The sequence below is a fragment of the Taudactylus pleione genome, unplaced genomic scaffold (genome assembly GCF_031769625.1).
Source record: "Taudactylus pleione unplaced genomic scaffold, aTauple2 ptg000513l, whole genome shotgun sequence".
NCBI classification, from domain to species: domain Eukaryota; kingdom Metazoa; phylum Chordata; class Amphibia; order Anura; family Myobatrachidae; genus Taudactylus; species Taudactylus pleione.
The window spans coordinates 2658683-2684049 of NW_028284915.1; the positions used below are offsets into that span (position 1 = coordinate 2658683).

Genomic DNA, 25367 nt, shown 5'->3' on the forward strand with positions numbered 1-25367 from the left:
TTAGTACATTATATAATATATATATATATATATATATATATGTGAAGAAAATACCGCGGCACTCAGGAGATTTGCAGATTTCAAAAACATGTGCAGTTTCATACACATTTTTGAACTTTGCAAATCTCCTGAGTGTCGCAGTATTTTCTTCACATGCATAGTCTTTTGACACTGGAGGCACCGGAGTGGATGATTTTATCAATATAGAGTGCCGGATTACTACAACTTTATATATATATATATATATATATATATATTTTACAATGGTGATTGGTTCTTTTGGGCACCCACAAAACAAGCTGGCAATTAGTCTGTCCCTGTACAAACTGGCTCTACAGAGGCAAGATGTCATCCTCATCCTCCTCATCCACCGATTCCTTACCATCTTCAGTGTTGTCCTCATGTCCTCATCCTCACAGAGTATTAATTAGTCCCTGCTGGAATCCACCACCACAGGTCCCTCTGTACTTTCTGGAGGCTGGTCTTCCTGGAAGAATTGCTAATTCATTTTGATGAACATCATCTTCTCCTACGGCTTTCGCTGACAAGGTTCCTGGCTGCACTAAAAACTCTTTTGGAGTACACACTGGATGGGGGCAACTTAGGTAAAAAAGAGCCAGTTTGTACAGGGGCCTTCAAATTGCCTCTTTTTCCTGCCAGTACAGGTACAGACTGTCTGACATGCCTACTTGGATGCTGTCACTGATGTAATCCTCCACCATTCTGTCAATGGTAACAGTATCATATGCAGTGACAGTAGACATGTCAGAAATTGTTGGCAGGGCCTTCAGTCACCGCCAGCAGGTTGCTTAGGATACCTAATTTGTTTCCTGGCAGCCCCAGTTGCGGGAGAAAATGAAGAAGGAGCTGTTGACGTGTAACATTCCACTTCAGCTGACAGTGTTTTCACCAGCAGGTCTTTGCACCTCTGCAGGCTTGTGTCTGCCAGAAAGAGAGACACAACATAGGCTTTAAACCTAGGATCGAGCACGGTGGCCAAAATGTAGTGGTCTGATTTCAACAGATTGACCACCTCAAATCCTTGCAAAATGAATGAAGGGCTTCATCCACAAGTCCCACATACCAAGCGGGAATGACCTGACTCAAGCTGGCAGTGTCTGAACTGACTTCACATGTGGCAAGTTCGAAGGGCTGGAGAACCTTGCACAACACGGAAATCATTCTCCACTGTGCTTGAGTCAGGTGGATATCTCTTCCTTTGCCTATGTCATAGGTGGATGTATAGGCTTGAATGGCCTTTTGCTGCTCCTCCATCCTCTGAAGCATATAGAGGGTTGAGTTCCACCGCGTCACAACCTCTTGCTTCAGGTGATGGCAGGGCAGGTTCAGAAGTGTTTGCTGGTGCTTCAGTCTTTGGCACGCAGTGGCTGAATGGTGAAAGTGGGCAGACATTTTTTGGGCCACCACCCAAAGAGTTTCCTTTATGCCCTTGTCGTTTTTCAGAAAATTCTGAACCAACAAATTTATTGTATGAGCAAAACATGGGACATGCTGGAATTTGCCCAGATGTAATGCCCGCACAATATTGGTGGCATTGTCAGATATCACAAATCCCCAGGAGAGTCTAAGTGGGGTAAGCCATTGGGCAATGATTTCTCTCAGTTTCTCTAAGAGGTTGTTGGTGGTATGCCTCTTACTGAAACCAGTGATACACAGTGTAGCCTGCCTTGGAATGAGCTGGCGTTTCTGAGATGCTGCTACTGGTGACGCTGCTGTTGTTGCTGCATAAGGCTATACATCTACCCAGTGAGCTGTCACAGTCATATAGTCCTTAGTATGTCCTGTTCCACTTGCCCACATGTCCGTGGTTAAGTGGACATTGGGTACAACTGCATTTTTTAGGACACCAAGGACACTTTTTCTGACGTCTCTGTACATTCTCGGTATCGCCTGCCTACTGAAGTGGAGTCTAGATGGGATTTGGTACTGGGGACACACTACCTCCATCAATTGTCTAAATCCCTCTGCACTAATGGCGGATGCACGTCTAACACCAACATAGCTTTCAAGGCCTTAGTTATCCGCTTTGCAACAGGATGACTGCTGTCGTACTTCATCCTCCTTGCTAAGGACTGTTGGAGGGTCAATTGTTTAGTAAAAGAAGTAGTGGTGTTCCTACTTCCTCTCTGGAATGATGAACGACTCCCAGCAGCAACAGCAGCAGCGGCAGCAGTAGGCGTAGCAATGCAGGATCCTCTGGAGGAATCCCGGATAGGAGAGTCAGTCATGCCAGTGACATGGCCTGCAGGACTACTTCCGATTCTGACTGAGGAGGAAATTGATGAGGAGGGAGTTGACGGTGTGGTTTGCAGGCACTTGGATACAACAGGATAGAGGGATTTAGGTGTCCCTTGACTGCTTACGGTGTTAGCCACAGTTTCTGAACTTGACAGTAACTTTTTATGAACGCGCTGCAGGTGACGTATAAGGGAGGATGTTCCTAGGAGGTTAATGCCCCTACCCTTACTTATTCCATCTTTACATATACGGAACATATGGCAAGACAGTTGTCTGGATTTGGATAGAAATATTGCCAGACCAAAGAGGTGGAATGTTTGGTCTTCTGCCCAGGCATGACCGTGAAGGGCTTTTTCATCCCATGCACAACTGTCTCCCCCAGTGCCTGATTTAAACAAACCACCTCACCATCAGAATCCTCCTCGTCAACTTCCTCCTCAGTGCCAGCTACACCAATATCCTCATTCTGTTGTACTTCAACAGTAATGTCTTCAATTTGAATATCAGCAAATGGACTGTGGGTGCTCTTTCCAGCACTTGCAGAGGGCGTGCAAATGGTGGAAGGAGGATGGCATTTCATCATCTATGTCATGACTAGTGGCAGCAGCTTCAGCACTAGGAGGAAGTGGTTCTTGATCTTTCCCTATTTTATCCTCCAAATTTTTGGCCTCCATTTATGTGATATTGATACGTGTGGTTAAGGCGCACACAAACACAAAAAAAACCACTTGATTATTTGGGCACTTAGGGTTACACCGCCCTTCAACAGACCAGCTGGTCCTTGACTTATGACACAGGTGCACGGTTGGCGCTGCTACTTTGTTGATGCACGTGCGGCTAACGCACACACAAACACAGAAAAAATAAATAAATAAAATGTTTTAATTTCTTTGGGCACTTTGGGGATTACACCACCCTTCAACAGACCAGCCGGCTCTTGACTTATGACACAGGCGCACGCTTGGCGCTGCTACTTTGTTTATGCACGTGCGGCTAATGCGCACACAAACATAGAAAAATAAACAAAAATCAAATGTTTTAATTTTTTGGGCACTTTGGGGGTCACACCACCCTTCAACAGACCAGCTGGCCCTTGACTTATGACACAGGCGCACGCTTGGTGCTGCTACTTTGTTGATGCATGTGCGGCTAACGCGCACACAAACACAGAAAAAGAAAAAAATTAAATGTTTAAATTTTTTTGGGCACTGGGGGTTACACCACCCTTCAACAGACCAGCCGGCCCTTGGCTTATGACCTAGGCGCACGCTTGTCGCTGCTACTTTGTTGATGCACGTGTGGCTAATATGCACACAAACACAGAAAAATAAATCAAAATAAAATGTTTTAATTTTTGGGGGCACTTTGGGGGTTACACCACCCTTCAACAAACCAGCCGGCCCTTGACTTATAACACAAGCTTGCGCTTGGCGCTGCTACTTTGTTGATGCACGTGCGGTTAACGTGCACACAAACAGAAAAAAAAATATATTTTTTTGCACTTGGGGGTAGCACCCCTGATAGACAGAGCAACCCCCTGGACAACACTACAGCAGCCCTTTAGGACTACAGTGACACAGGAAGCCCCCCTCTTCTGTCTGCACACAGCTCCTATGGACAACACAGCCTCTATGGAACAACAGCACTGCACAACACAGCCCAGCCAGCCCCTATGGACTTTGGACACAGCCCCTATGGACAACAGCAGCACCAGCACAGCAACCCCCACCCTCCCTCTATGGGCAACACAGCCTTTATGGGATAACAGCAATGCACAACACAGCCCAGCCAGTCCCTATGGACTTTGGACACAGCCCCTATGGACAACAGCAGCACCAGCACAGCAACCCCCACCCTCCCTCTATGGACAACACAGCCTTTATGGGATAATAGCAATGCACAACACAGCCGACCCAGCCCCAATGGTCTTTGGACACAGCCCCTATGGACAACAGCAGCACCAGCACAGCAAGCCCCACCCTCCCTCTTCACTTTCCACAGCCAGAGTGAAAAATGGCACCGACGCGGGGACCTTTTACAGAATCCAAAACCCGCAAGGACGATGTTTTGCCTCGTTCCGGGAACCGAGTCTGGCGGGAAAACCTGAGCCGGACTCGGTTCCTGGCTTGGATCGGGGGGGGGTCAGATTTCTTAAATCCGAACCCGCTCATGCCTAATATATATATATATATATATATATATATATATATACACATATATATATATATATTTTTTTTTACAAGGCATCGGGAGCACTTCTGTATTAAAGCAATATTAAACTGACAACAGAGTATACAATGTTTTGGTTTAGTTCAAACAATTGTTAGGTATCCGCTACATGAGCAAATTATAATATAGATAGTTGGAACAAGAGGCGTAACCTGGTGTGTTGACACCCGGTGCGCACTCTAGATACCGTCTGTGCGCCAGAGGCGCGCCCAGCTAAAAGGGAATGTGGCCTAAATAAAGGGGGCACGGCCTCATGGGTGATCCCGATAACATCACTCCGGGGGCAGTCTGCACTGTCTGCTCCTCTTCTATGTCACTGCAGGGGAGCCGGCATTTTAGTGTCACCCCCTCCGAGGGTGACATCCGGGTGCGGCCCACACCCCCTTATGACGCCACTGTTTGGGACCTTGCTGATTATTGTGTAATCTGACTTCAAGACCACTTAAGTAGATTATAGGCAAACATACGATCACCATCTGGTAGCCTACTAACCTAAGGGGAAAGGTGTTGGCTTTGAAGAGAATCACAATCCTACCTTTTATTATTCACTTAGTGGACAATTGTTTATTACTCAAAAATACGACACTGTGTTGTGCCTTTTATTTCTCTTCTACATTCATCTAATTGTTTAAGGAGAAATATCATATCGGGGGGAGCAGCAACAAGAAAATACTTTGCATCCTTATTTGAAGCTCTTGAGTATGGAGAAAAGTTTATTTTTCACCGTAGTTGCAAAAGGCTTGCTAAAACCCTGATTATTGTACTTTGTGTGTTCACTATACATATCCTATACGTAGTGTTAATATGTATTTTGTGCCCCATCTTATGCTCTGAATGGTAATTTGAAAAAAAAATGCTATTTTTTTCCTGGTGTTCAGCTTAAATTGCATGCGGTTTTAGATGTTCGCAAACTGGTACATATTGCTTCCGATTTGAGGATTCACCCACCAAATCTCAAGATAAGAAATCTTGTAATCCTCTAAACAATTTGGTCATCTTTCATTGATAAATTCACTGATTTTTGTGATGGTACCCAGGGACCAGCACCTTTTTTAATCTAATTTTTAATTCTTATAACTAGTTCTAGAAACAGGAAAAAATCAGTAAAACAACATCATAAATACATAAGTACAATATCTACACACTAATCCGGAGCGTGGCAGTTACTATAAGTCTTATATCAACTTGTAACTTTAAGTGAGTACCGCCACCTTTTTTTCATTTTAAAAAAGCATTGTGGAAATGTATAGTATGTATGTATTGTCATATGCCAGAGTGACAGGTCTCTGTAGTACAGGTTCCGTATCAGAGTTATTTCATTATTTGTGGAAGACAAGAAATGACTATAAACATGAAGCATTGCCAATTGAGATAACTACCTCATAACTTACTCTGAGAAGTTTCAGTGATGAAAACTGATAATTCTATTGTTCTACCATTTAATTAGTGTGTCTGGTTTGTGCATCAACAAACGGAATGAAGAACTATGGAAAATTTGTCAGTGCTTTGAAAATATAGAAAAAGATTAGCTATTTTTTACCAAAGCACATGTTGTTGTTAGTAACCAACCTTGCAAAATATATACTGTAAACTGACTATTCATTATATTTGGCTGTGATGTGTGTCAGTGAATTTATTTTTGCTTTCTGTGGCCCCAACTGACAGCTTCATAGTTATCTGCTACACGTGAAGAGGTTCCATTTCCAAATCACAAAATAAATAAACTACATTAATAAGTAATTGGACTAGTAACATTATAGAATTACAGTACTATAACACTACAGGAGAGAGTGCTCAATGAAGGGAAGGCCATGGGAAATCAGTGGTTCACATCACAACCATCAATGTTTCTAATCTGACAGTAATGCTTTTACCATTCGATTCAGGGATTGTGATGGTTACCACCATTGCACATTTCTTTATGATGTGTGTTCCCCTGATGTGTGGTGATGTAATACGCCATAAGGAGGAACACTGACCCAACAGCAGTGCTGATTTGTGTTTGGGCCAATAATATCTTCCATCTGCAAAAGTACACAACTGTACCATCGATAGTTTATACCATTGAATGGTTCAGAAACGATGGTGAAATACTAAGAAAAGACATTATAAGATGGTGGAAACACTTCATCTATTTGATTTGTCCCTTCCAATGGCCATCACTAGCTCAATAACTGGTAAAAAGACCTACACCACACTGCCAAACACATTCATTTAACCACCCCCCTGTGCCCAGAAAATAATACCACATACACAGGATAGGGTTCCCCTTTATGAACGATTGAGCCTTGGGGTTGCTCCTTGCAGTAAATATTACTGGGGATCTTTTATTTTATCTTAGAGTGCCCAGGTATACCAGAAATTGCAGCTTGTGATTTGTCCACCTGCTCACACACCCCCTACAATACTGTTTAACTATTGGTGAGCTTTATTGATTTGTCATCAAAATACCAGTGTCAGTGCAACTGCATCTTTGGAAGCAGTCACTGACCGCAACACACCAGTGACACTCCAGTTTCTAGCTGGCCACTCCCCACCGAAAGTGCATCTCTCTGCATGCAATTTCAATCTGTGTCTTAGAGAGTAAACAATACATGCATTGTGACTCAGATTAATGCAGACTGAAAACATAGGGAATTATTCAGCAGTGAACATAAGTGCAATGGTCAGGAATCTGCACAGGCACCAGACCCATTCTGCGTATGTGCAGTACGTGTCTTGCATGATCGCATGCAGAGCGGCAGCAGACTGTCAGTGATTGACAGCCTGCTGCCATTTGTGGGCGAGGAGGGGGTGGCGATGGCCTCTGTTTCCCAAAACGCAGCTCAGATAAGTAATACATGCAGGAGGCATGTCGCCTCCTGCTGTATTACCATACTACAGCTATCGCAGCTGCTAACATGTTAGCAGCTGTGATAGCTACTGCGTTCTCTGCTGAATCACCCCCATTGTCCGTTTGCATGCAACTTCAGTAAAGGGATGTGCGCCGGACCTTTTTTGCCGGATTTGGATTTGGTTCTAATCCGTCGTCCGGCTTTGGATTTGGATTTGCCAAACTGCGGTGACTGGGTTTGGATTTGGTTTTTTTACAAAAATTGACAAAAAAAACTAAAATCACAAATTGGGCTTTTTTTTCTTCCTAGAGTGTTATCAACCTCAATAACCTTAATTTCCAGTCAATTACAGTCAATTTAGACCACCTCACAGCTTTTAATATTGTTTTCACTATTATTGGCCAAAGGTTGCAGTGAGCTGACTGGTTACTAAGCGTCAGAGCAGCGGTGCAGCGGCACAGACACCACAAAGTCACAGTGCTTGTATATTTGCACAGAGGGCTAGCCCACACAGTCACGGGGCTTGTGTTTTTTATACAAAGAGGGCTATTGCCCACAAAGTCATGGTGCTTGTATTTTTGCACAGAAGGCTATGGCCCACAGTCACAGTGCTTGTATTTTTTTTTATACAGAGGGCTATGGCCCACAAAGTAACGGTGCTTGTGTTTTTCATACAGAGGGCTATGGCCCACACAGTCACTGTGCTTGTAATTTTACACAGAGGGCTATTGCCCACAAATTCAAGGTGCTTGTACTTTTATAAACAGGGCTATCGCTCACAAAGTCACGGTGCTTGTATTTTTATACACAGAGGGTTATGGCCCACAAAGTCACGGTGCTTGTATTTATATACACAGAGGGCTATGGCCCACAAAGTCACAGTGCTTGTATTTATATACACAGAGGGCTATTGCCCACAAAGTCATGATGCTTGTATTTTTATACACAGAGGGCTATTGCCCACAAAGTCACGGTGCTTGTATTTTTATACACAGAGGGCTACAGCCCACAAAGTCATGATGCTTGTATTTTTATACACAGAGGGCTATTGCCCACAAAGTTACGGTGCTTGTATTTTTATACACTGAGGACTATTGCCCACAAAGTCACGGTGCTTGTATTTTTATACACAGAGGGCTATCACCCACAAAGTCATGATGCTTGTATTTTTATACACAGAGGGCTATTGCCCACAAAGTCACGGTGCTTGTATTTTTTATACACAGAGGGCTATCGCCCACAAAGTCATGGTGCTTGTGTTTTTATACACAGAGGGCTACAGCCCACACAGTCACGGTGCTTGTATTTTTATACACACTGGGCTATCGCCCACAAAGTCACGGTGCTTGAATTTTTATACAGAGGGCTTTCGTCCACAAAGTCACGGTGCTTGTATTTTTATACACAGAGAGATATCGCCCACAAAGTCACGGTGCTTGTATTATAATGCACACAGGGCTATCACCCACAAAGTCACAGTGCTCGTATTTTTATACACAGATGGCTAAGGCCCCCAGAGTCTCGGTGATTGTAAACACAGTGAGGTACAGCACCAAAAAAGTTTTTGTTTGTTTTTCTTTTTAAACTTTAAACTTTTTTTTTTTTTTTTTTACACACAGCCTCTTGCAGTCAGTTTACCCCTTACACAATCACAACCACTTGTGAGTCTCTGGACACAGCACTTGATCAGCAGAGTATAGCACAGCATACATCAGCGTGCAGTGTGCCCCCTTCCAGCCATTTTTGGCAGTGCAGCCAATTGTGAGTCTCTTGACACAGCACTTAATTAGCAGAGTATAGTGGAGCATCAGCGTGCAGTGTCTCCTCCTATATAGCAACTCAGTGTGCCCCCTCAGCCTGACCCCCCACATGCGGAGTTACGCACAGTAGGGAGCGTGCAGGAGAAGTGGCGCTGAGTCGCAGGACTTGGTGCCTTATGTAGAGGCAAACTCTTGCCTCTTGCGAGAGTTCGGCACTCTCGCGAGATCTGACATCAAGACACTGACGTCGGGCTCGCAGTGGGGATCCGAGTCGGCGGGAACACCGGATCCCTACTGTTCTGAGTGGTTCGGATTCCAAAGAACCTCTCATCTCTACTTCAGCATTATGTGTACCTCTGAATCAGGCCCTGTGCCTTCTCAACACAGTATTCTGGAAGTTTTACTATAAGGTTAATTCTCTATTACATGAGAAACTCAAACTGTTATCTCGTAAGTGTTCCTTATAATGGTGTCTTTACTAGTGTGTTACTTGTTATTAATAATTTAAATCTGAAAAGTCTGATGTGTCATGAGATGTCAGTATAACTCTACTTTGTATTTTCTGTTCTTTTACTGTTGCTCACAAAACCCCTACTTGTTTCTACATAGGTGTTGTCTTGGCAATGTGATATATTGTGCACCTGTTTTCCATCTTATGCCTTAAGGCTTTGGATTTATCCCTGGTATGCATAGCCATAACACCAGACAATAATTTGGGTGATGCAGAAAAGGTTTATATGCATTGTTTTTGTTACATACATGAGCATGGCAAATGATTATCCCAAAAATATCAGCACGGCAGAATTACTTTTAGCTGAGATTGTTTTCCAAAGGGTGAGCTACTGTTTTGGTTATTGCAAAATGTGGCAATTGCCTTTTAAAAATACAGTATTATATAAATGATCTGGTTTACAACAGTAAAAGCAGACATGTTTTTCCTGGAATGTTTAGCCCCTTTTAACAGCACTTTCATGCTTGTACTGTATATGTTGTCTCCCTGTATAGGTCCTGTTTCAGGTTCAGGATAATTTTCTTGAAGGAATAGAACAGTTGAGTCTATTTACTAAGCCTTAGATGGAGATTAAGTGGACAGAGATAATGTACCAACCAACCAGCTCCTAACCAGGGATGTGCAGTCAGGGTAGGCAGGGTAGGCAGAGCCTCCCCTTTCATACTCCTGAGATTTGATATAAAAATTATTAGAATAATACAAGTAAGATATTTATAACTTATAACATCTTCTTTGTTTATTGTAATAATTTTTACTTGACACTCACCAGCTTTTGTGGAGCTCCCTGGGGCTGCAGGGAGAAAAGAGATGAGGCAGCAGCAGGCCAGCCTTGCTTCTGTATAGCCAGACACTATTTGCAGAGCTGGGGGTGGGGCCACACCACGGGCAGTAAGATGCACAGAAAGAGAGCTAATAGAGGCATGCCTCTGAGTATGAGGGGCATACATTGAGCACTAATGGACACCTTGGATATGTGATGTGACTGGGAAGTGGATTGCAATGTTTAGAGATTGAAGCTCAGTCAGCAGCAAGGGAAGACATAGTGATGCAGGTAGGAGAATCAATGGACGCTGAAGCTTAAGGGGCACATCCACTAGCAGACCAAAAAATAACTGCACAATTATAACATTGTAATCGTGCAGTCATTTCACAGTCTATGCTGTGCCTACACTGAACGTTCAGGCGTTCAGTGTAGGCACATAAATCATCTCCTAAAATACTCAAACTGATGTTATCGTCAGGTTGTACAGCATGTTTGGCTGATGATTGATGTCAGAAATGACCAGCGGGAGCGCGCATCACTGGTAGTTTCCAACATTAATGTGCCCGATTCATGCACAATTCTTGTGCGATTGAACGATAATGATATCTTTATCGTTCAATCGCACATAGATATCGGGATGTGCGCCCTTAATGTAGTGAGAGGAGAGTTAAGGGGCACATCCACTAGCAGACCAAAACATGACTGCACGATTATGACATTGTAATCGTGCAGTCATTTCACAGTCTGTGCTGTGCCTACACTGAACGTTCAGTCATTTATTGTAGGCACATCAATCAACACCTACCATGCTCAACCTGATGTTATCGTCAGGTTGTACAGCATGTTCGGCCAATGATTGATGTAGGAAACGACCAGCGGGAGCGCACATCGCTGGTCGTTTCTGACATTAATGTGCCCGATTCATGCACGATTCATGTGAGAGTGATCGATAACGATATCGTTCAATCGCACATAGAAATCGACAAGTGGATGTGTGCCCTTACAGTGAGTAGGGTGTGAGACAGGCTCCCAGTGCTCAGACCCATCTCCATGTGTGCCTTCCCAACCATTGACCTCAACACATGTCACTGCTCCTAACTGTCATTTTTCACACAAAGCCTGTTACATGGAAGTTAGGAGCTGATTGGCTGTGTTATTCCCTTTCACTGTAACAATAAAAATGTAAAGTTATTTAATATCACATAAAGTAAAAGAGTATTAGATTGGACAGATAACTCTTGAATATGTTATAAAACACTTTCTCTGTTTTTTTCTAGAATAATAGATCAATTACTTTATATCTTCTGAACTTAGAATAAAGGTAGCTATCTGTCAGTTTTCCCCATGAGCATATTTGAATTACCTTTTCATTATCAAGTAATTCTGGCATGTCCTCATTAGAAGACTCCTACAAAAGGGGAATAAGGGCATAAATTAGACTATATAACACCGGTTTACAGTATCTGTGGGATGGTGATTCCTTTTAGCCAAGAATATAGCAAAACATGCATAAAAGACCTAAATCAGTCTGAACAGGAGAACAATAGAGAGTGAAAACCAGACTTTTTTAAAGTTCATTGTTATTGAACACTGTGGGCTAAAGGTAATAGAGTGCAAGTTTCTTGTGCAAGGCAAACTTGCACATTTAATATGTGCGAGTTTGTCTCGCAACTTGCAAATTTAATTGGGTGTGAGTTTTAGGGTCCTATTTTGACTCAAATGCGAGTGCATGTGCGTTAAAATTGTGGGAAAGCACACAACTTGTAATGTGACTTTCATTACAAGGTGTGAGCTACACAGAGAAGCATGCACTCATCAGTAAGATCCATGCATGCTTAAAAACCTAGTAAAAGTGTAAAAAAAAATTTTTTACGTGGCGTCCCCCCTAAATACACAACCAGCACCTGGCTTTTCTGAGCCGGTCCTGGTTGTGAAAATCTGAAGGAAAAAAGATGTAGGGTTCCCCTGTATTTTCTTCAACCAGCACCAGAGTCAGTGTGTAGGTCCTGGTTGTGAAAAAACGGGGGGGCAAAATGAGCCAGGGACCCCCCATATTATCCACAACCAGCACCAGACCCTTTCTAGCGGGGGTGCAATGCTGCAGCCAGTGGGCCCTTTCACCAGGCCAAAGCATTCAACACCCCTTGCTAGTCAGCCTAGAATGGGGATCCCTTTGGAGGTGGGGACTCCCTAACATGGGGGTCTCCCTCTCCAGGGCACCCCAGGCCCAGGTTGATAGTCCGGTGGTGTCCCCGGCACCCCTAGGTGGTGGGTTGTGTGAAAAAATAGATGAAATAATATTGTCTTTTACAGGAGAACTAGAGATCCCAGAAAACCACAAGTACCAGCAGGCAGGGCATTTTGGGCCTGCTGGTATGCTAAGTAACCTGCAATAGAAATATTAAAATAAACACAAGACTCACACACCATGAAAGTACAACTTTATTACACTCACACATACTCACCTACAATCCCTGTAGCCATTCACATCCTCTTCTCCATGTAGCGTCCCTTGGTTTTGGTGCTGTTCTGTTCATGTAGGCATCCACGTCTTCAGACAAAAATAAACCAAGAAAACTAGAGTTACAGACATAAGTACCATCCTCTAAGGATGGTGCTTCGCGAATGACGGCTCAGATGCAGCATTTCACATAGAAATGCATTGGCTGAGCATTCATTGGCTGAGAGAGGCAAGCCTGAGAGGCTGAGTATTCATTGGCTGAGAGAGGTGAGGGGGTGGGGCAAAATTACATTATGGTCCCACGATTTGTGGCAGTTTGCAATGGCGGGTGCAGTGCCCAGCTGTGTCTCCTCTCTGGGCATTTCCCGGAGAAGAGATATTAAAAATCTGTAAGTATGGCTATATACTGTATGTCTTACTTTCCTAGTAAATTATCATGCCTGTGCTAATTACTGTATATTGTACCACTAATTAAAATGTCAAATATAATTTCTTTTATATCTATTTTTTTATGTAAATTGTTGGGTATCCCATTGCCATTCTCAAAAATTAGACATTGATATTCTCTATTAAAGGATTAGATGTTGGACTATTCCCCATCCCCCAGTCCTTGAAACATCATTTATCTATCTTATGTTGTTTTAATTCATGTGTTTATCATGAGACAGTTTCTATTTGGTCATGGGTGCAATAATACAAATAATGATGTGATTACAATCTTAACTAATGCAGAGAATAAATAGTTGTGATATAGCTAAACGATAAAGATGAAGGACAAAATTATAAAGCAGTATATGTAGCAGCAGCCAGGGCCATAGAGAGCCAGCCTGGCACCTGTGCAATTGCGGGGGGCATGGCCTAATCATGGGGAGCATAATCATGATGCCCCCTTATTAAAAAAACACTGCGCTGCTTGCTGGGGAAGGGGGTGCTGTGAGCCTCTAAGCACAGCGCAAACCCAGGGGGTGGGGGGTGCGATCAGTGTGTTCACTCCCCTCACAGGCTAGGGGAGAGAAGACTGATACTGCTCAGCGGCAGCAGTGAGCAGTCTCCCAATGCAGCTGGGCTGCTGGCTGGAAAGGGGGAGGGGGGGCAGCATCAGACCCGGACACACATGAATGTGAGCCATGTACCTTTGCAAAACTGATGCACGCAACTTTTTACATGACAATATAATGTTATACAACATGTCTTGTTAGTAGCCATTCTATGTGGAGAAAGGCGTCGAAGGAAGATTTTTGTTCCTAACTGCTACAGTAATTTAAAAGTATTACAAGCTTAAACTAAGGTGAAATCAGGGTTCATATCTTCCTTTATGCATGAAGAACTCAATTGAATGTGTAATTACATTTTGAAAGCTAATAACCTTTTCTTTGCATTTTAAAAAATTAAAAAATTAATATTTAAAATCACACGTTTTTATGGCAAAGGTATGAGAATGTGTCTTTGCTATCTTTTTGTGTTCTGAAAGATGCAAAATCACATATCTAAGTAATGATCTTATATACCCTTATAGAGCTTTGAGTGTTTAATTAGTTTCAATTATTCCATGAATAATACAAAATATATATTATGTAGTATAGATATACCATCTCTAGCCCAGCTGCTGGTAAATATTTGTGTTTGGTCAAATTCATTTTATTATGCTTTTTAAAGTCAATCGAACATATATAGGCATATTTATGTTTTAAACCATTAGAGGTAATTATAAAAGCATAAAAATAAGAATCCATCTTGTTTTTATTTGCGCAAATGCAAATAAAATCTTTTTCAAGTACAGTTCCGTGATCACCACCACTTCCTGGGCTTTACATACATTTGCAGATTTGCCGGTAGAAAATGTTCATGCTGTAAATAGTAAAAACATAACTATAAAGTCCAACTTATTTTTTTTAGGAGTGCGCAGTATATAATTTAAACTTTTTGTATTTTATTTCAAAATTCTGTTAGATTTATTTTTATGTCATATAAATTATGAGTTAGAGGAAACAGTTTATTATTTGTTACATTACTTGAAGTGCACCTTGAAATGTGGAATTGTCACTCCTGCCAGCTAGTTAATTTAAATGACAATACCTGCAAATCTAAGTATTGCTTTCAACTCAAAGTACTTGTGTTCCTGACAACTCTTCTTGGGGTCTATTTACTAAACTGTGTTTGGAGGCAGAGTGAAAAGTGATAAGGTGCCAGCCAGTCAGCTCCCAACTGTCATTTTTCAAACACAGCCTGTGAGATGGCAGTTAGGAGCTGATTGGCTGGCACCTTATCACTTTTCACTCTGTCTCCTAACACTGCTTAGTAAATAGACCCCCTTATCAGATGGTGCAAATGTTTTGCACCCCCACAGACACGTCACTTTTGGCCATAAACTCAAGTGCAATCCTTATGAAAATGGGCCTGATTCTGAGTAAGACGCAACTCATTATAAGGTTGCTAATATCACGTTTTAGCAAAAAGTGTATGCGCAAGAGCAAGTGTGCACATTTTTGCGTATCTCTGACCGATTGAAAAATCGGACAAATCTTGGCTGGATCTCTCTTTGCATGAACTGAATATTTCTGGTAGAGTTGAGTGGTTTGGTTTTGGCCCAGGTCTTCCCACCAAGTTCAGATCTCAGAGCAATGCATAGATGTCCATGAAAGATAATGTTTTTCCTTGTTCTGAGGGCTAATAACACAATAACTATTCTGAGTCTGACATACAGCGAAGCGAAGTCTATTTCTGACGGTACTCTTGCGCCCAGCATAGGTTTAGTGCAAATACAAATACTAATGATGACGATAGCGGCTTTGGACGAAAAATCAGTGGGCAGTGTGACTTCTCGCTTGAAGCCATATGGATCATGACTTTAGCCCTACAAATACTTTAGCACAAGGTACAGTAGTAAGACCGGCTTCCACCGTGTCCCACAAAGACATCCACTTTGTACCCAACTCAGAGTCAGGACCAATATGTGCATTTGTTCTACTGTAACAATGCTATACTATATTGCAAACCAATATTTGCAGTGTACTTTTGTAAATAACCCTTAGGTGGTGGAACCTCATGAGTATATAAAATAAAAATTATCTAAACAGGATAAAACTGCTAGTTTTTGGTCACACCACTGTGAGGTTGAATGTGCAGATGCTTCACCTGGGTATTATAATGCCTTCATTTGGATCAACATATTTAAAGTTTACCTTTTTTAACTTGATGGGTTTTCTTTTCAGCATGATTCTTTATGTTAGTGTGAGTACCAGTAATACAGTATAACTGTATTAGAGGTATGAAAACTCTAATAAGTATAACTGTTCCCTATCTTCTTTTTGACTATTATTGTTTATTGTTTAAAAGTTACTAAGTCAGTTTTACTAGGGATTTAAATATCCTTTCTCAATAAGTGTTTTTTTTTTTTCAGCTTTGGATCCAGCAAAAGACCCATGTTTAAAAATGAAATGTAACCGACATAAAATTTGCATTGCCCAGGATCAAGAGACTGCAGTATGTGTCAGTCACAGAAGGCTTACACATAGGTATGTCATTATTCTTATTTTATATTGATTTGTTATTCTTGGTATATTTTTGTTTATCTCTAGTCATTATTGCTGTGATTTGCTTAAGATGTCGTTGTCTCATTTAAGACAGTAATTAAGTAAAATTAAATGAAAACTTACAGTAACAGAATTGCAACTGTTTAAGTCTTAAACCACTTTTTGAAGGTGGCTATAAGCTGCATAAATTAGTGACATTAAGCTATGCTCTTTCTAAATTGAGTTTCCAATCACTGCTGATTACTAAATGACAAATATACTGTAAACCTGTGTGTGTACAGTCATAAATAGCACTGAGTGTTCATTGAAAACTCTTTAATTGTGCTTTTCACTAACTGCAGCATAGATTGTCTACCTACTGTAGATTTAAATTATTAAAACAACATAATTATTATAATTAATAGAAGAAAGTACAACAGAGCTTAGTCCTAGGAGCCCAAGACACTACATAGACAATAGACCCAGATAGTGCTTCTGATGTAGTAGAATGGGTACCTGTCCTCCTACCCCTGCTTTGGGGGGAGGGCTGCAAAAATATTACCAGCATATTACTAATGCAACATATGGCTAATTTGAAATAAAATCCATGATTTGTTTCCTTGAATGTTGGAGAAGACACACTCCCTAAACTAGAAAAAAGCAGGGTAATCACAATAAGATTAACTGTCCAATCTGGCAGGTTGGAACTAAAAACTGGTAATATATGTGAGCAAATGACAATTGACCATTTGCTCCCAAAGGCTGAAAATTTACAAAACCTGGTCATATGGACAAATTGGTTAAATCAAACGGATTTCGAGAGATACTAAATTTCAAGTACAGAGGGGAAGAATCATGCATTTGTGAAGATATGTGACAGAAGTGGTTTTACACCAAGGATTGTACAGACATAACAATTCTTCATTCATCATGTCATGCTGACAATTTTGCTAATCCCAGTAAAGAAACAAGCTCCATAGTCCCCCAAGTCTGTTGCCTTGGTGTAGTGCTTGGCTTGCCCTCCAGACCCAGACCCCTGCATTGTCTTGTCACCTACAGTACTCGTTTGAAAAATTGCAAGAATATGCCACATTCTCACTCAGGGCCTGATTAAGACCCGCTCGCAAGCGCTATGCTAAGCCACAGCACATGCACATGCCGGAGCCGGCTCTGACGTGCGCATGTGTGAGACCCGGCTAGCGATGGGCGCTCCGTCGCTCCGGGTCTCACACCAAAAGGGGGCGGCTGTTAATTTTGATCGACAGCTCGCAATGTTTTTGAGGCGTGGCATGGGGGTGGCTTCACAAACGGAGGCTTTCCCATGCGAACACTTGCCGTTTGTGGGCGGCCCCACTGACATCACCAGTGATGTTAGTGGGAGAGCTTCCGGCTCTATTAGAGCCAGAAGCTCTCTGGGGCTTGCTGCCATGAGACCCTACCACAAGGGTCTCGTCGCAAGCCCTATGGTCGCGATGGTCTTGACCATCGCGACCATCATCCTGGCCGCTCACAATAGCTGTGGGTGGTCACCCGCAGCTGTGCGAGTGGCCAGGAGGCCGCTCCAAAAAAATATAAAAAAATGCCCTGATTCAGAGCGAGTGCTCTTTCAGAGCGCCCGGCTCTGAATCAGGGCCTCAGTACATTACCAAAACCCTTATAGATTCTCTCATTATCTCACGCCTTGACTGCTGCAACTTCCACCAATCAGTCTTCATTGTAATCAGTCCTAAATGCAGAGACTGATTTTCTCTCACCATTTCAAATTCACAGCACCACTTTGCAAATACTGCCTACACTGGCTCCCCATAACCTTCAGAATCCCTTTCAAGCTACTCTCTCACTCCCTTCCACCTGCACCTTCCCTACATACGTCTTTTATTTTATCACAAGACAGTCTCCATCATGCTCTCTTGGATCGGCTTCTGATCTGCTTCTCACCTTCTTTCTGATTACTACCTCTCATTTCTGCCTCCAAGATTCTTCTGTGCTGCCTACTCCATACCATAAAAGCCAGAGAATTGTCCGCACAGACCCTCATAATAAATAATTAATCCTTCCCCAACAGTTAATTATCCTAGTTATCTCATATTTTATATTATTTATATTATTATATTAAATATTAAGACCAGCGAAATATAAAGTGCATAATTGTGTTCATTGATACAAATGTGTTAAAATAACGTGAAAAATATGAAAAAATAATAAATATTTAAGATATTGCATCCACTCTCAGTTATTTATTTTAAGTTAGATACTTATTATTTAAACCTTTACCTTCCCATGTAATGCTGTTCTTGACATGATGCTATTTAAATTGATGCTGTTTAATTTATATTTGCACTATAATAATCTCACAGCCCGTGTACACATATAAGTTTGGTATGTTATGATATCAATATGAAGTAGTAACATCTAATAAATAAGGGTAAACAATTCATTAATATTACAACATGTAGAACTCATAGACCTTGTCCCTATTATAATATAAGTCTCTACACAGTGTTACTAGCAATCACCCAAACTACGCTCCATGCCTTCACAAAGTATCGTCACCCCAAATGTACTTATGTCTGACTTAATGATTCCATTTATCATAGTGTATTACATCCATATATTTCTTAATACCATAGGACACACAAATTCTAATTATCCATTTAGATATTATTCTGCAACATCATCCTCTCCCAATCCATCATGGAGTTTAAAAAGTTAAAACAAAAAAATCATGAGTTGCATATGTATGAAATTTACATAATTTTGTAATTGTCATTTAAAGGATAACAAATTTTACAGACCGGAGTTGAAGAGAAATGTTATTTATTTTTCAGATCACATCATGTTGTGTGGGAATGTATAATGTGAAAAAATAGTCAATAATCATATTATAAGAAAATTTACAGTAGCATATATATATCTATATATATATATATATATATATATATATACATATATAAATATATATAATGGTGTGGTATATTGAGAAAGATAAAACCAAAATGATTGCAATCACCAGATCACATGACTGTGCATTATTTCTCAATGAGCACACTCTTCATGCCTGATCTACTTCCTACTGTTTTCTGAACTTCATCACAAACCACAGCTGTATCACTCCACAATTGTATGCAATAACACCTGTTACAGAGACACTGCTCACAGAAAAGCAGCACATCACTGCCTCACTGGCAGAAATACACATCTCTGATACAAAAAATTCAAGAAATGTCCAAATTACTACAGTCAGGTGCATAAATATTGGGACATTGACAGAATTTTCATATTTTGGCCTCTATTCACCACCACAATGGCTTTGAAATGAAACAAACAAGATATGCTTTAACTGCAGACTTTCAGATTTAATTTGAGGGTAATTACATCCAAATCAGGTGAACGGTGTAGGAATTACAATGATTTCTTTATGTGCCTCCAACTTTTTAAGGGGAGAAAAAGTAATGGGACTATCAACTCAAAAGCTATTTTATGGACAGGTGTGGGCTATTCCCTTGTTATTTCATTATCAATTAAGCAGGTAAAAGGTCTGGAGTTGATTCTAAGTGAGACATTTGCATTTGGAATCAGTTGCTGTCGACTCTCAATATGAGATCCAAAAAGCTGTCACTATCATAATTAAGCTGAAAAATCAAAACAAACCCATCAGAAAGATAGCAAAAACATTAGGTGTGGCCAAATCAACTGTTTGGAACATTCTTAAAAAGAAAGAATGCACCAGAGAGCTCAGCAACACCAAAAGACCCAGAAGACCATGGAAAACAACTGTGGTGGATGACAGAAGAATTATTTCCATGGTGAAGAAAAACCCCTTCACAACAGTTGGCCAAATCAAGAACACTCTCCAGGAGGTAGGTGTATATGTGTCAAAGTCAAGAATCAAGAGAATACTTCACAAGAGTGAATATAGAGGGTTCACCACAAGATGTAAACCATTGGTGAGCCTCAAAAACAGGAAGACCAGATTAGAGTTTGCCAAACAAAATCTAAAAAATCCATTACAGTTCTGGAACAACATCCTATGGACAGATGAGACAAAGTTCAACTTGTACCAGAGTGATGGGAAGAGAAGAGTATGGAGAAGGAAAGGAACTGCTCATGATCCAAAACATATCACCTCATCAGTGAAGCATGGTGGTGGTACTGTCATGGCGTGGGCATGTATGGCTGCCAATGGAACTGGTTCCCTTGTATTTATTGATGATGTGACTGCTGAAAAAAGCAGCAGAATGAATTCTGAAGTGTTTTGGGCAATATTATATGCTCATATTCAGTCAAATGCTTCAGAACTCATTGGACGGCGCTTCACAGTGCAGATGGACAATGACCCGAAGCATACTGCAAAAGCAACCAAAGAGTTTTTTAAGGCTAAAAAGTGGAATGTTATGCAATGGCCAAGTCAATCCCCTGACCTGAATCCGATTGAGCATGCATTTCACTTGATGAAGACAAGACTGAAGGAAAAATGCCCCAAGAACAAGCAGGAACTGAAGACATTTGCAGTAGAGGCCTGGCAGAGCATCACCAGGGTTGAAACCCAGCATCTGGTGATGTCTATGCATTCCAGACTTCAGGCTGTAATTGCCTGCAAAGGATTTGCAACAAAGTATTAAAAATTGAAAGTTAGATTTAGGATTGTTTAGTTTGTCCCATTACTTTTGTCCCCTTTCAAAGTGGGAGGCACATATAGAAACCGTTGTAATTCCTACACCGTTCACCTAATTTGGATGTAATTACTCTCAAATTAAATCTGAATGTCTGCAGTTAAAGCACATCTTGTGTGTTTCATTTCAAAGCCATTGTGGTGGTGAATAGAGGCCAAAATATGAAAATCCTGTCAATGTCCCAATATTTATGCACCTGACTGTATATATCTTAAAAGGACCTGAACTTAATCCTCACCAAAGACCTTGAACAGGACTTACCTAAGCAGCCACTTCCGCACAGCAAACAGTACACATGACAGCCTTGACTCTGAAGAAGCATTAAGCAATTCCTGCCAGTACAATTCACCACTCAGCATGTTTTCTTTCCAAAATTAACCACTCTTAAAGTGACAGTGACCACCTTGGGTGGTTGAACGCACTTGGCCTTCGGCCTCGTAATTCTTGCTTAGACCCCTACAGCCATGCAGATCTATGTAGTGTGCAGTTTTAGGCTAGGTGGGAGGAGGCAGCAGGGACTGACTTGGTACCTTATACTAACATGCTCCCACACACTACATATATTTGTCTGGCTGCAGTGGTCTAAGCTAATAATTACAGCTACTTTGCACATAGCTAGGATTAATAGGCTTGTTACATAAGAGCAAGTAGCTTGTTTGTTAAGTGTTTGTTTTTGATACATGAGGTTGTGAGTTTGAGTTCCCTACATGGCATGCTAAGGATTGAGTATATTAAATACAGGGGGATTTAAATGAAAGTTATTGACAAGGTCCGCATATATTGCACTATTACTAATAGCTCACAAGTTAAGCATTTAACTGTAATAGGAGATTTGGCATTCAAATCATTTGCTAGATTGCTTGTGTATTTTAATAAGGGTAATTTAGTGAAAGTTGTCATTACCATGATGCAAACACATTGTACATAATTACATGTATTTTTCCTGTAAAATGTCTGAGAAAGGTACAGTATATGTGGTCTGGAGTTTGAATTCGCCGGAGGATAAGTTGTGTCTATCTTACTACAGAGAATGATGTAAACCTATAAGTTGCTTTCATTTTATTTGTATGGTAATAGTATAAACTAATAAGTAGAAGGAGTAACTTTATATTACATAATAAAATTCCTACTAAATGAAAAATCCAGGTCTACTCCTGGGTTGCCATTCAGAGATTGAGCTGTTCAGAGGGCTGGCTGAGCAGCTCTGCCTTCCAGCGCTTTGCTCAATGGGATGGATGTAAGACATGACATTATATCTCATTACCTCACATTGGACATACTGAGAAAGGCTGGGAGTTGTTCAAGGAGGCATTAGGAAGATGACTGAGCCAGACACTATTGCAAAGGTGGGTCTGTGTACTTTAAATGCCAGGACTGATTTTTAAACCTAGTCTTGCTCTAGCTCAAGCTGTTGGAGGGATGTAGACCTTGGTGTGTTGTGTTGTAATGCTCAAACAATGGTTGTTAGGAAAGGATGCTTGCCTCAGACTACTCTGTTCATGCAGTCTATCAAATGCCGATCATGTTGTCAGATGGCGGGGTCGAGTCACTGATGCATTTTGTCTAATCATGTGGACTTTCTCAAAGTGCACTTTCCCTACTGTCCCCATGCTCTTATGACACCACCCCATCCCAAAATAGTAATAAGGTGTTTATGCATATTTCAGTCTGTCTTCCATTCTCTCCACTCCACTGAATCTGTCCTCACAAAAGTGAGCAATGACCTCCTTGCTGACAAATCCAAGGGCCACTACTCTCTGCTCATTCTCCTTGACCTCTCTGCTGCTTTCAGTGCTGTGGACCACCCTCTCCTGCTGCAAATCCTACACTCCCTTGGTCTACGTGACACTGCCCTCTCCTGGCTGTCCTCCTACATCTCCAACCGATCCTTCTCTGTCTCCTCTCATAATTCCTCTTCCCCCTCACAGCCTCTTACAGTAGGTGTTCCCCAAGGTTCTGTTCTTGGACCTCTCCTTTTCTCCCTTTATACGCCCTCTCTAGGTGAACTCATTATTGATTTTGACCTCCATTATCATCTCTATGCTGATGATACTCAGATCTTCCTTTCCTCCACTGACCTCTCCCCCTCTCTCGTATATCCAACTGTTGCTCAGCTATCTCGTCCTGGATGTCCCAGCATTTTCTTGAGCTTAATGTGTCTAAGACTGAGCTGATCATTTTCCTTCCCTCCCACATAACCTCACACTATTTCTTTATCAATTGATGGCACCACTATCTCCTCTAGCCCCAAAGTGCACTGTCTTGGAGTTATCCTGGACTCCTTCCTATCCTTCAAACCACATATCCAGAACCTCTAGCAGTCCTGTTGTTTCCATCTAAAAAATATTTCCAAGATCATACCCTTTCTCACCCAGGATGCTACTAAAACCCTCATACACTCACTGGTCATCTCCAGATTGGAGTACTGTAACCTCTTCCTATTTGGGCTCCCCAACTCCCATATTTCTCCTCTCCAGTCTGTCCTCAGTGTTGCTGCTCACCTCATCTTCCTCTCCAAATGCTCTACATCTGCCTCCCTTCTCCTACAAGCCCTTCACTGGCTCCCTTTCAGAACCCAATTCAAGGTTCTCAAACTCGCTTACCCATTCATCTCCCATTTACATCTATAACCTCACCTCCCTTCACTCTCCTGTAGGCCCTCTTTATTCAACAGATGCACGCCGCCTCTCATGCTAACTGATTACTTCCTCCCACTCCTGCCTCCAAGATTTTTCCTGTGCTGCTCCCCACCTTTGGAACTCTCTTCCTCTTCTCATCAGACTCTCCACCTCTCTACAATCCTTCAAATGGGCTCTCAAGACCCACTACTTCATCAAAGCCTTCCAGCTCTCATCCTAACTTACTGCTACATGCTCCTTCCTCCCTGTCTACCCCATCTGTGTCACACCTGTCTGTCTGCCCCGCCCCTTTAGAATGTAAACTCTTATGAGCAGGGCCCTCTACCCTCATGTGCTTCTACTTACTTCACTTTCATCTACTTATTACTCTCTCCTAGGGCACCTAACACTTGGTTGCTTATGTTCTGTTGCTTATTTGGGTGTTATGGTCACTACTGTAGCAATGTATATTATCCATGTCCTTGTCCTGCATTGTTTTGTACTGTAAGTTGCTGGTCACCTATTTGTTTATGTACTGTACTTTGTAAAGCTCTGTGGAACACTTGTGGCACCATATAAATAAATGATAATGATAATAATAATAATATTAATAGTAATATTTACCCTACTGGTACAGCCTGCATGGAAATAATTTGATACGTCTACAAACCTCTGTTCATGTGATCTCTTGCTCTCTAATACATTATAATGTATTACAGTTAATAGTTGGTTTTATTGTACAGATGCAGATACATAATAAAATTGTACAAAATATACATTATTAGTATTAATATAATTTATTTATATAATGCCAACATTTTATGCAGCATTATGCAAATAATATTTATCATTCATAAAAGTCCCTGAACATTATTCACCATGCTGCCTCATTGTTGAATAAAGCTATATGACTATTATTTTCTAAAAAGGAAATTTTATTTTTATTTTATGTGACAACTTTATAAAATCTATTTGCAAACATGATATATATGTGTGACTATGTACGTAAATCTGTACTGGCTGTACTGTACTGGCTAAATTTGTAAGACTTAATTATTATTTTTGTTCTAGTCTTTGACAGCAGATTCTTTACATTCTGAGGACAGAACTTCTGTATCCAGTTTAGAAAAAAAAATTGCATTATAAAGGAGCATTTATTTATTGACTAATGAATATATAGGAAAGAATGAAGTCTCATCTCAAAGCATTTCATTATTGTACTGACTCTGAAGACAATAAACATAAAATGGGTAATAATAGAGAATTGTAGAAGCAGCCAAAAAGACTATTACCATTCTAGAAATCAAAACTGCATCTCATTTAAAATTGGTTAATCCAGTTTTACTTGCAGTGATGAAAAAATAAATGCAGTATATATGGGATAAGTAGTCACATTAACTAGAAATATTATATTCTATATAATGCACAAAAATTAAAACATTCCACTAATTAACTGTTGTAAAAAAATATAGACCATATTCATATCTATGCTACTTTTTTTAACAATTATTAAGCAAATAAAATAACAGGTACGGTGTCATAATAAGTCTAGAAGTAGACACAGCATGCCACTAGCTATTAGCACTGTATAAATTGTGGCACATATTCTGTTGAATACCTTATTCATCATTGGAAGAGAGTGATGGACTTTGCTAGTCTCCTTACGTGATGGCTGACATATGGAAGAAAAGTAGATACAGAAGTATAGAAGTGGGCAGCACATATACAAAATGGAGTAACAATGCTG

At 41.0% G+C, this 25367-nt stretch overlaps 1 protein-coding gene across 4 annotated transcripts in view; it reads left to right on the forward strand.

Annotated features, from left to right (window-relative positions):
- Positions 1 to 25367, forward strand: part of SPOCK3 (SPARC (osteonectin), cwcv and kazal like domains proteoglycan 3) — a 434224-nt gene that overhangs the window by 243295 nt on the left and 165562 nt on the right. For all 4 annotated transcript variants that reach the window (XM_088450291.1, XM_088450293.1, XM_088450292.1 and 1 more), the window contains one exon: positions 16218 to 16332. In XM_088450291.1, coding sequence (XP_088306417.1) covers positions 16218 to 16332 — 115 coding nt within the window. The remainder of the gene's footprint in view (positions 1 to 16217; positions 16333 to 25367) is intronic.